Source organism: Protobothrops mucrosquamatus, unplaced genomic scaffold (genome assembly GCF_001527695.2).
Source record: "Protobothrops mucrosquamatus isolate PMUCROS unplaced genomic scaffold, P.Mucros_1.0 scaffold1082, whole genome shotgun sequence".
NCBI lineage: Eukaryota > Metazoa > Chordata > Lepidosauria > Squamata > Viperidae > Protobothrops > Protobothrops mucrosquamatus.
Window position 1 is genome coordinate 51,733 of NW_015387310.1, and position 12,835 is coordinate 64,567.

Below are 12,835 nucleotides of genomic sequence, written 5' to 3' on the forward strand. Positions count from 1 at the left end.
CACACACACACACACACACACACACGTTCACTTAGTGACTATTTCCCTTAACCTGGTCATTGGAACATGGTCACTAAGCTAGGAATGGCTATAGTTGGAGAAGCTGGAAAAGAATCTGTCCTCGCCAGTTCATTTACCTAGATGTTGCTGCAATTAGCCAGTGATGGTTGGGTTGATGAAAAATAGATTGCCTTCTGACAATAAGCAACATCAGGAATGCTTCAGATTCAGAATAACCATCCTGTATCCTGCAAGGCCAGATAGCCAGGCTAGAGGTACTTGCCAGCCTCATGTGCAATAAAATGAAATATGTCTTTTCTTCGCGCCCAGTTTTGTAGCATCAATCGTTTTTGCCCAGAAAGTTGATGTGGAATCAGGTGATAATGTTAACCTACCAGTGGACTTAAAACCGTATCTGTCGTCAAACCTGACACTAGCTTTTTTTTTTTTTCTTTCCATAGGTTTGCCAGGATAGAAATCAGCGTATCGAAGCCCATTATCCCCTTCCGAGAAACCATCACAAGACCTCCCAAAGTGGATATGGTGAACGAAGAAATAGGAAAGCAGCAGAAAGTTGCTGTCATACACCAGAGTAAGGAGGAGCAGAATAAAATCCCTGAAGTGGTGCAAGTGGATTCGGATGGGCTCATAACAATATCAACGCCAAACAAATACGCCACGCTCAGCGTACGAGCAACGCCACTTCCGGAGGAAGTCACCCAGCTGCTGGAGGAAAACAGTGAGTTAATTCGGACCATAGAGCTGTTTGCCTCTTCTCTTAACGAAGACAAGAACACGGAGGAGATGAACCAGAGGACTCTCAGCCGGATCCAGGAATTCAAACAAAAACTAGAACAAAACCTGCAGGGCTGGAAATGGAGAAATGCTGTGGAAGGAATCTGGTCCTTTGGCCCTCGAAAATGTGGCCCTAACATCTTACTGAATAGGTGCGAAGGCTACAAAAGGTCCATCTGGCAGTGCCTAGAAGGCGTCAAGCCGACCAAGGAAGTGGGGCTGTATCGGGATTTTGACAACAGCATCCTCAGCGGGTTTCAGCTGGCTACGCTCTCCGGACCCATGTGTGAAGAACCGCTGATGGGCGTCTGCTTTTCGGTGGAGAAATGGGAGATGAGCAGATTTGCTGAGCAGGTGTCACTCAACAGGCAGGATTCGGAGGAAGGGAAGGCGGTGGAAGGGAAAGGAGGCAAAGAGGAAGCCTCCCCTCCGTCGACGATCGAGACGGAACCCATTTCTGGAAGTGAACTGAAAGAAGACGAGAGGTGCAGCCTAAAATCGCTGAACAAGCGCCGAGGGGAGATGTTGAATGTGGACTGTTACGGTCCTTTCTCAGGCCAGCTGATTGCAACCATGAAGGAAGCGTGCCGCTACGCCATGCAGGTCAAGCCCCAGAGACTGATGGCCGCCATGTATACCTGCGAAATTATGGCGACAGCAGAAGTCCTAGGTCAGTGATGGCGAACATTTTAGAGGCCGAATGCCCAAAAACTGGCTTGCCTCTGCTCCGCCCGGCCGCTCCCACTCCCGCCCTGCTCCGCCCTCACCCTGCCCACCCTCAGGGCCATCCACGGCACGCTGATCGCCCAGGCGGCCCTGCAGCGCCATGGTGGCCACGCCCTCCACCCGCATCCCGCAGCATCATCTGCTGCCCAGCTGCCATGTGCTTTGCTGTGCAGCTCCACACGGGCCGCACCCGGGGGGTGACTCTTCTCCAGGGGGGCTGCTGGTGAGGGGGCTACGGGGGGAGGCGGGGCTGGGGGGACAGCGTGCGTGCCCATAGGGCTCCAAGTGCCGCCTCTGGCACTAGTGCCATAGGTTCGCCACCACTGTCCTAGGTAATAAAGAGTCAAAACACAACAGTAAGTGTACAAGGTCTGTTGCTAAGGGAGACACTTTTAAAGTTAGCTCTGCCCCATTTTAACGATCGTTCTTGCCGCAGAGGTTAAGTGAGTTCGCTACAGTTGTTAAATTAGGAACACGGTTGTTAAATGAGTCTGGCTTCCCCCATTGACACTGCTTGTCAGAAGGTCGTAAAAGGGAATCACGTGACCCCAGGACGCTGCAACCGTCATGCATATGAGTCCGCTATCAAGCGCCTGAATTTTGATCACGTGGCCAGGGGGATGCTGCAACTGTTATAAGTGTGAAAAAGGGTTGTGAGCCGTTTTTTTCAGTGCTGTTGCAACTTGGAACACTCGCTGAACGAACTGTCGCAAGTCGAGGACGCTGGTAGCTGCTGAAGGATGACATTTGTAGGAGGAGGGTGTGGTTAGAGAGCAGACTTTGAGCAATTTGGGTTTGCTTGGCACAATGTTTTTGGAACGTGGCGACTTTTAAGACGGGTGGGCTTCTATTCCCAACATTTGCAATAACCAACATTTCCTGAGAGCAGATGATCTACCTATTTAAAGTATGAAAACTGAAAAAAATAATTTAATAAGTGACAATACGTAGATCCCTTTCAAATATTTTGGGCCATTGTGCCTAGAATTCCCAGGAATTGACTGATGAGCAGTTGAATAGATCTAGATGGTGGTGAACTAATTTAATTAATTTAATTTGGTACGGCCGCCCACGCTAGGAAAAAAAACAATTGGCGAAGGATGGTTTATAACGTTTGTTGTGTGAGTTATTTTTATTTTACATCCCGAATGCCTTGTCCCTTGTTTGATTGCTAAGATTGCACTGTGAACAGCATTTGCTCCAACCCTGAGCATCCCTCCTCTTCCTTTTCAAAATCTTTTATACATTCTGGATCAGGGGTAGTCAACCTTGGCTCTTTTATGACTCGTGGACTTCAACTCCCAGAATTCCTGAGCCAGCCATGCTGGGTCAGGAATTCTGGGAGTTGAAGTCCACGAGTCATAAAAGAGCCAAGGTTGACTACCCCTGTTCTGGATAATAGCTTGCCACAAATACTATTTCTTGAACGTTTGTCTGCTTTGTTTGCCATACGTATTAATTAGATTTCCTCATTTGGTAAATATATATCTGAGGAGTCCTTGGTGCTCTCTGAGCTTGCTTGTTTCATTACCAAACTAGGTAACATCATCAGTGCTAGAAGGTAGAAGAAGAGGAGGAGGACGACGACATCTGCGGGGTCCTTGGTGCTCTCTGAGCTTGCTTGTTGTCTTGCAGACGTTTCATTACCAAACTAGGTAATATCATCAGTGCTCCAATGATGTTACTTAGTTTGGGTAAGGAAATGCCTACAAGAAAAAAACAAACTCAGAGAGCACCAAGGAGCCTTCAATTCAACCCTGAGCTTCAAATACTCACCTTTATTGGTAAATGTATCTCTAAACGGGCAGATAGTTGGTGAGAAGGCCAATGAAATAATATCGCCCATGTTTTGTCAGGTCGTGTTTATGCCGTCCTATCCAAGCGAGTTGGCCGAGTACTGCAAGAGGAGATGAAGGAAGGGACGGACATCTTTATCATCAAGGCGTTGTTGCCAGTAGCTGAGAGCTTTGGTTTTGCTGATGAAATCCGGAAGAGAACAAGCGGCCTGGCCAGCCCACAACTGGTCTTCAGTCACTGGGAGGTAAAATTTCTGTCTGCCCCTTCATCAGTCGATGCAAGATTTCCTACAGTTGCATAACAAAAGGGAGAGGGAAGATAGCAAAAGGTGGTCAAGATTTAAACATTTGCTTTTGTTAACCTCCTATTAGAAGTTATAGAATTCTGTTGTCGGATCTGCCACAACTTACACCTCTAAGTAGAAACAATCCTTGGCTCCGTTGGTTGAGAAAGGTGTAGTTTTATTAGAAGTCAAGCGTATTGCGGTAATGCAACGCCAGAGCTGAGAATCGCGCACCCAAATCCCTAAGTTCAACTTTTACTTTCCTTGGCTGTCTCTCATCGCCTACCCGTGTAACCAATCAGGTTCAGGCAAGATGTTTTCATAACAGCCAATCCAAGCATGCTTTGGTATGCAGCTCCCTCCTTCCTCTAGCTCAGTGGTTCTCGACCTTTTTAATGCCGCGACCCCAACCGGTCGTAAGTCGAGGACTAAACCGGTCGTAAGTCGAGGACTACCCAACCAGTCGTAAGTCGAGGACTTTCCCTGCCCGGGAGTGCCGCGCATGCGTGGTTCTGCCCCCTGCACCGGCCGAGGCGTAGCTGGCAAGCGGCAGAGACGGAGCAGGCCGACCACCAGCTGGCCCAGCCCAAGGGAGGTAAGGCACCCGCCGGAAAAGGGGGAAAAAAATGGCGGACAAAAAAAATGGCAGACAGCCTTGCTTGGCGACCCCCATGAAATGGTTGATCGACCCCAAATGGGGTCCCGACCCACAGGTTGAGAACCACTGCTCTAGCTGGGTGGCCTTGAGGCAGCGTCTGGAGGAGATACAGCATTTACTTTCATTTCCCCAAGCATTTCCCCTCCCCATAGTTCATGGCAGACTGTCACCACATAGCAGTGAAGCACAAGCAAGCATAAGGTGGGAGCCGACATCTGCCCTGTTTCAGTGAGTTTTGCCTGGTGTAGATCATGAGACTGTTGTGAGCTTGTGTTAAGGAGTGTCAGGCTGTCAGTGGTGGCCAGCAACAAGGCAAAAACTTTACCAAAAAGTTATCCTGGTTATTTGTTTCCACTAAGTAAAGCTATGGCAAATCCAGACAGCATACTAAAAAGCAGAGACATCACCCTGTCAACAAAAGTACATATAGTCAAGGCCATAGTTTTCTCAGTTGCAATGTAGGGCTGTGAAAGTTGGACCATAAGAAAGGCTGAGCGCCAAAGAATTGAAGCCTTTGAACTCTGGTGCTGGAGAAGGCTCCTGCGAGTCCCCTGGACTGCAAGGCGATCAAACCGGTCAGTCCTAGAGGAGATCAACCCCGACTGCTCTTTAGAAGGCCAGATCCTGAAGTTGAAACTCAAGGACTTTGGTCACCTAATGAGAAGGATCCTGAGTGACCTCTTCTCGGACTACGACCCTTTCTACCTCCCGTTCTCTTCTTCCCCTGCTGTCTCTTACTCCACCGACCTACCTCAGTGACTTCGTCATCCGCACTCGAATTTACCTGAGGTCTTCTACCATCTCCTGTCCTTCCGGACCTCCTTGCAACAGGTACCCCAGCGCTACCCAGAGACACGACTTCGCAATTAACAACAAAGTATAGAAACAAGGTTTTTATTGGGAAAGATTGGTTTCCGTTTTCCTCCAGAAATTAATTCCTTTCTTTGTATAGTTACCTGACAAAAAAAAAAAGCAGAACCAAAATATTTTCCTTCCTTATCTGCTGGCAGTAAAATGCATTTGTTTGATGAAATTGATTGTCAATAGATTTACAAGAGAGAAAGGGAAGCCTTCATTATGTCAATCAAAATTAGCTTACAGAATTTGCAGCCACAAAGCGTGCCGAGGATAGATTAGGTGGATTTTAAAAGATAATTGTATAACTTCACGAAAGATAGTGGGATAGCTGAAAACACTGTATGAAAAAGAACTGCATTAGCCAAAATCTGGAGTCTGGCAGCATCTTTTCTGACTTAACACATTTTATTAAAAGCTATAAACTGTCATGAATTACAGCTCGCTTCATCAGATGCTTGGAATGGCTAAACTGATGTAGGATTTAAATTAGGATGAGATGGAGGAAGAAGGGAAGGGAAAAAAACAGGTTGATTATGCAAATGCAGGTTATCTGTGGCACGGTTTATAAGTACCGTATCAATCAACGTATCAATCAACGGTTGTAAAGGGGTTAAAAACACATTGTGTTTGTTGAGATCTTCTGTGATGTTTAAATAGAATTTCTTCTGTTAGTGGATTTCCCAGAGCAATTATCAAGATCCCTATTGATGGATAGGGGAATTCCCAGAGCGAGTCAGAGACCCCTACTGATGGATCTCTGAGCTCCTTAAACATAGCTGGTCTTTAGTCAACAGATTAACTAACCAACATTAAGCTGGGCTGGGAAATGCTTGGCAAAGCTATCCCGTCTAAAAGGATTATTTTTTAGAAGTTAGAATATATCTAAATGCCAAAATAGTAAATTCTAAAGTCTCTTTGTGGGATGATCATAGCAATAAAATAAATGGATTTCCTACATTTCCCCCAGTTTTCTGCCTCTTAATCATTCTTAAACTGTATTTGTCTCAAACCGTGTAATTTACAGTGCAGAGGTTTGGAGTGGAAGACGTTTTAAGGAACAGAGAATATCCAGTTTCTAAGATGGAGTTCATTTGCAATCTATTCTCTCTTTCTCTTTCTCTTTCTCTCTCTCTGTCTCTGTCTCTGTCTCTCTCTCTGTCTCTGTCTCTGTCTCTCTCTCTCTCTTTGAACCCTGTGTGGAAAAAAAACACAGGCATGGGTGCAAAATAATTCTTCTCAGGTAGGTCTGCTTGCAGCTCTGCCTGTATTAGCAAAAGACAGTAAAGAGTGTCTTGCAAAAAGACTGTTTTTTGTTTTCCTGAGCATGGATTTAAAATCCAGGATATGTCACCTTTCCCCTGGCATTAGAATTGACACTCTTAACTTAAATCTGGCCCCCTCCCTCTTTCTTCCATCTCTATTTGCTCGACTGGCACCAAGGCAAACAACAGTAGGCAGGGTTTATTAAAAATGGGACTGCTGTTGTTTTTTGCCATCATCCACAACGGATCTGAATACTCCCCCTGATCTCCTCCTTAACCACTGTTTGGAATGCCGCAGCGTTAACGTTTCCAGTTGCTGCGAAGGAATATAACTGAATTGGAAGGGATGGGAATTTCTTATAACCCAGCAGGAAACGTGATTGATTGATTGATTGATTGATTGATTGATTGATTGATTGATTAAATGTGTATGCCACCCCTATCTATACCAAGCAACTTTATCTAGGCAAGGCAAAGGCCACAGTTGCAAAACAACCCATCATTTCTCTGCCACCGATTTCCCCTAACAAAGGGGGGCCAGCATAATAGCAAACCCAGACCCTATTCAGAGGCATATGAGGCTTCTTTATAACTGTGGTGGGGATTTATTTATTTATTTATTAAACTGTTGTGCCACCCATCTTACCTGCAAGATTCCTTTCTTATCAAACGACAGTCCAGAATCACAAAATGTATTGTTTGTTTGTGGATTTAATGCGCAATGAGGAGTTTTAAATACAAGGCCAAAAAAAAAAGAAAAGAAAAAGCAAGCCTCCCCATAGAATTTTGGTTAAAAAAATACAGCTATCTTAAATGTTTACCTTTCACTGCAATATTAGTAAATTCTATACACGATGTAAGGCTAATCCTAAAACCGCTGCTTAGCCCCCAAACTAAAAATCAACCTGTTCTCTTTCTAAGTTTACAAGATGATAAAATAAAATAAAAAAAACCTGATGGATAGCTGGCATGAAAAATTCTGTAGCTTTGGTAGCCGCGATTTTTTTTATCAATCCAGTTTTTTTATTCTTAATAAATCACAGAAAATGAATTCAAAGTTAGATGTAGATGTAATTCAGGGAAAAGATGATATCTTACCCGCGGTGCAGTTGTGTAATGTTGTAAATTATCAATAATCCATAACACCGTTATTAATTTTAGCAAATTTAACGATGTCTGCCAAAATGCATCATGTATGCCTAAACCTCATTCCGTTATCTACTTGACTGCAAAATGCTGATAATGCATCACTCATCCTGGGCCACTGGTTTTACAATATCAGAATTTAATTTGGGTCCATGATTTAGTACTATTTTGACATTGTATAATTTATTATTTCCTGTTTCTGGAAAAAAATTACTTTCTTTTGCGGTTTTCCAGCTGATTGGTTGGTTTAAATATATTGCCAGCTCTCAGATTTTTATTGTAAGCCCGTTTTTATTCCTACTTTTAATAAACCCATGCTTTGTAGGGAGATTTTCTGCTAGAGATAGCTGGGTTTTTTTTCCCCCATCAATTCCTGTGTGGCTTATACCTGGCTGTGATATAGACTTGCTCACGGGTTAACATCAACAGCCTTTGCATTTTTTAAAATGGGAAGATAAATTACAATAGGGGGCACAATGGCTCAGTGGTTAAAGACATTCAGTTTTTCAGCTGGAGAGCTGACAGCCCGGGGTCAAGACCCAAGCGCTTCGCAGCGGGGTGAGCTCCCGTTCCTCGCCCCAGCTCCTGCCCATCTTGCAGTTTGAAAACATGCAAATGTGAGTAGATAAATAGGTACCACTTCTGTGGGAATGTAATAGTGTTCCGTGTGCCTTCGGCATATAGCCGTACTGGCCACATGACATGAAAATAATCTTCGGACAACACTGGTTCCCTTGGCCAAGATACAGAGATAAGCACGGTGCCCTGGAATCGGACATGATTGGACAGAGAAATCAATAATGATGATGATGATGATGATGATGATGATGATGATGATGATGATGATGATGATGATGATGATGATGATAAAGTTGGAAGGGACCTTGGAGGTCATCGAGTCCAACCCCCTGCTCAGGCAAGAACCCTACACCATTTCAGACAAATGGCTGTCCAGTCTCTTCTTAAAAACTTCCAGTATTGGAGCATTCACCGCTTCTGGAGGCAGGTTGTTCCACTGGTTAATTGTTCTAACTGTCAGGAAGTTTCTCCTTAATTCCAGGTTGTTTCTCTGGTTAGTTTCCATCCGTTGCTTCTTGTCCTGCCTTCAGGCGCCTTGGAGAATAGCTTGACTCCCTCTTCTTTGGGGCAGCCCCTGAGATACTGGAACACTGCTATCATGTCCCCCCTCGTCCTTCTCTTCGTTAAGCTAGACATACCCAATTCCAGCAACTGTTCCTTCTATGTTTTAGCCTCCAGGCCCCTAATCATCTTTGTTGCTCTTCTCTGTACTCTTTCTAGAGTCTCAACATCTTTTTCATTCCCTTTTACATTACAATAGCCAAGTGATTGTTCGACTAATATCTACGGAGGTTCTTTTAATAACAGTTACGATGAAACACGTGCTTTCTTTTTACTGTTGTGCATTCAGGAGCATACGTCGCTGTTCATCAGGTCAAAGAGAGCTGAATCTAGAATTTGTTTTTGTTAAAATACGATCTGAGGTGCTTCCGGTGATCACTTCTCGATTTTACGCAGACGGTAGACTCAATGTCCTTCAGTCAGAGGAGGAGTGATGAGCCCTCTGTTGATACATTGCATTCTCATTTTTTCTTTATGAGTTTGACTGCCGTGCTTTCTCTATAAACATCTGGTTTCAACAAATCTGGAGAACTTGACTAAGTGAGTCAAGTCACCAGCCGGTGAGATCCACGGCCAAGATTTCATCAAGCGTAAATTTCATTGGGGATCTCATGTGGCAAGGATGAAACTGGAATTAACCACATAGCACACATATTAAGGCCATGTAGATCACAAAGTAGATATGCGTAGTTAAGTCTATGCGTGCTTTGGAAAGCTGTTTACTGGTTATTTTATTTTACTTTCCCCATCGCCTTTTAGCACAATATCAGGGTACAAAAGAGAAACATTACTGCAGTTCAGGAACTTTTTCTCTCTTTTAAGAGACTTGGTGAGTGGCAGCTGACCTGGTTTTATAGATGCCTGGATATGGTTTCAATTATCCTTTTTTAAGCAATGTATTTCCCCGCTCTTCCATAGCGTGTACCGTTTCACTCTGAATTAGCCTTAACCATGAAGGCAAGATTTAGGAAAGTTTAAAGCTCTTCTCCCAAAGTCTGTCACTCCCATCATCCCTAGCCTGGAAGAGCAATGTCCAGAAATCAGAGTGATGGGGTTAGGAATCCACCCCATTTAGTTTATATAGTAGATAGATGCCAAGACAAATTGATTGGGTAAACAGAGTGGTAGAAATTCATAAACTGTGCGGCTGTTTCACAAGGAGGGGAAACTATTATTCTTGAAGTATATTTATCAGTACTTAACTGGGGTGTGTGGGTGTGTGTTTTTTCCTGTGCACAATTTTTTTTTGTCTTATTTAGTTTTATTTTGTTCCTGTATTATTCTTCTCCTTTTTTTGAGTTTGTATTTTATTTAATTTGTAAATAATAAATAAATAAAAAACCCTTATTGAGCAGGCATCCACCCCATTTGGCTATAGCCCTGGTTGAGGGAAGAATAGGATTAAGCATAAAGTAAGATTATTTTGGCTCCTGCCTGCAAAGTCAAATGTACAATCCTGCCAGCAAAGTGGAATTGGAAACAGATATCCTTTAACGCAAAGGTGCAGCCTGTGGCTTTTGTTTTTTTTTTACTTGCTGCAATACGTTGTCATTTTGGAAGCTGATCCGGTACTTTCAGCGAAAGAGGAGCCCGTGTCCTGCGATTAGGGGTGGGAGAGGACCGTTTTTCCTTTGCTGCTGTTCCAAAATGAACACGAAGAAGTTCATTTCTCCTAGGCAGCCTCCTTTTGTAGGTTTGTTCCACGCGCCACACTCCATCATTTAGAAACCGCAGCAAACCCTTCTGAAGAAATTCACACTTGCTGCCTGTGTTTCTTCCGAGATTCCTGTGTTCTCTCCAAGCCACACAGCCAAGGACAGCTCTTCCCCAGCCGGTGGCCTCCTCTCCAGATGTGATCAGACTAAACTGCCTGAATTTCACACTGAGCATTCTGGGTCTCTCTCTCTCTCTNCTTCTCTCTCTCTCTCTCTCTCTCTCTCTCTCTCCTCTCTCTCTCCTCTCTCTCTTCAGTTGACTGTGTTTTTATACAGCCTCTCTCTCTTCTCTCCTCTCTCTCTTCAGTTGACTGTGTTTTATACAGCCTCTCTCTCTCTCTCTCTCTCCCTCTCTCTCCCTCCCTCTCTCTGTCTCTCACTCTCTCACTCTCTCTCTCCTCTCTCTCTCTCCTCTCTCTCTTCAGTTGACTGTGTTTTTATACAGCCCCTCTCTCTCTCTCTCTCTCTCTCTCTCTCTCTCTTTTCAGTTGACTCTGTTTTTATACGGCCAGACTTCAAATAAGTTCTGGCTCTGTTGCACAAGATGTGAAGCAATACTCGAGGGCAGGAAAATCGAGATAAAAGAGTAAAATGAAATAAGCAGTGCCAGCCGATGTCGAAAATGGCAGGTTGAGGAAAGCTGGTAGATAGGTCAAGGTGAAGCTCCTTGGAGTTATACTTTCAAGTGGAGTCTTTAGATTTTGTTTATCCTCTGGCTGCCCGACTAGAGAATTATAATTTTCAAGCTGTTCTTCCTTCCTTTGGAGTGAGCTCTCTTCATAAAAAAAGCTAAAGGTTTACCCTGTCCAGCCATATTCAACTCTTAAGGGGTGGTGCTCATCTCCATTTCTTAGCCGAGGAAGCCAGCATTGCACAAAGATGCTTCAGTGGTCGTACGGCCGGCATGACTATGTGCCAAGGCTATGGAACGCTGTTACCTTCCTGCTGAAGTGGTATCTGTTTATCTCCTTGAATTGCTAGGGTGGCAGGAGCTGGACCAAGGGACGGGAGCTCACCCCCTCACAAGGCGGTTGGGTCTTGAACTTGCCAACCTACCAGTCAACAAGCCCAACAATCCTCTTAACCACTCTCCATGCTATTTCTCTCTTCCCAGGTCATTTCAGATGATCCCTTTTGGGTGCCCACCACCGAGGAGGAGTATTTGCACTTTGGGGAGAAAGCCGATTCCGAGAATCAGGCTCGCAAGTACATGAACGCTGTGAGGAAGCGGAAGGGACTGTACGTAGAAGAGAAAATTGTGGAACACGCTGAGAAGCAGAGGACTCTCAGCAGAAACAAATAACTTTCTCTGCTTTCACTTTTCCCTTAAAAACAGGCTGATTGTCTTCTGTTCCAGAGATTCAGAAAAGTCACCTTGGAGCTCCATGGCTCCCCTTACACTCAGAGTTGTCTGTGGCTTGAGTTTGAATAAACCAAAGCTTTCTATTTTCTTTCTGGTGGACTTCCAAACATTCTGCCTTCTGGAAACATTTTTCACGTCAACTCAGTCAGCAAGGAATGTCTGCAGCTCTGCAGACTCCCCACATAAGCCTGGGGTGGTAGGTCTGCCCTCTTTTGTCAGATGAAATCAGGTCAAAACCGGTAACGGATGAAAAAGTACCCTTGATTCATCAGCAGCAGCGTTTTAGAAATACGATTGTAACTAAAGTGGTTTTATTTTTTTTTAAGGCAGTTGTTAGTAAATGCCATCTGAGCAGTCTCTTCCCCTTTTGGGATGCCTCTTCTAACACGATGCCTGTTAGGCCATGCTTGTGCAGTCTGAAAACAAAATATGTTTTTGATGAGAATCATTTCATTGCACATACAGATGTATTTATTTAAGAGAATAACAGAGCTGCAAGGGGCCTTGGAGATCTTCCAGTCCAACTCCCGCCCAAGCAGGAGACTCTATACCAGGGATCTTCAAACATAGCCCTTTTATGACTTGTGGACTTCAACTCCCAGAATTCCTCAGCCAGCATGCCTGGCTGAGAAATTCTGGGAGTTGAAGTCCACATGTCATAAAAGGGCCAAGTTTGAAGACCCCTGCCTTATACCATTATGGACAAATGGCTGTAGATTCTCTTCTTAAAAACCTCCAGTGATGGAGCACCCACAACTTCTGGAGGCAAGCTGTTCCACTGATGGATTGTTCTCACTCTCAAGAAATTTCTCCTTAGTTCTAGGTTGGTTGTCTTCTTAATTAGTGTCCACCCATTGCTTCTTGTTCTGCCTTCAGGTGCTTTGGAGAATAAGTTGACCCCCTCTTCTTTGTGACTGTCCCTTCAATATTGTAACACTGTTTTATGGTTTGTTTATTTATGCTTGATGGAAATATTTTTATCCCATCCTTCCGCTTCAGACACCACTCACCCCAGCTATTTGATTTCAAACAGTATGAAACTAACAGCTTTTAAAAGAAGAAAATAATAATAATAATAATAATAATAATAAT

The 12,835-nt window shown here is 44.2% G+C and overlaps 1 protein-coding gene across 1 annotated transcript in view; it reads left to right on the forward strand.

The window, feature by feature from the left end:
• The window catches only part of EFL1 (elongation factor like GTPase 1), a 50,905-nt gene extending 39,084 nt beyond the window's left edge, over window positions 1–11,821 (forward strand). Inside the window, exons 17-19 of the mRNA XM_015820191.1 lie at window positions 462–1,465; window positions 3,378–3,562; window positions 11,495–11,821. Of these exons, the coding sequence (XP_015675677.1) occupies window positions 462–1,465; window positions 3,378–3,562; window positions 11,495–11,683 (1,378 nt within the window). The 3' untranslated portion in view covers window positions 11,684–11,821. The remainder of the gene's footprint in view (window positions 1–461; window positions 1,466–3,377; window positions 3,563–11,494) is intronic.
• Window positions 11,822–12,835: the final 1,014 nt, after the last annotated feature.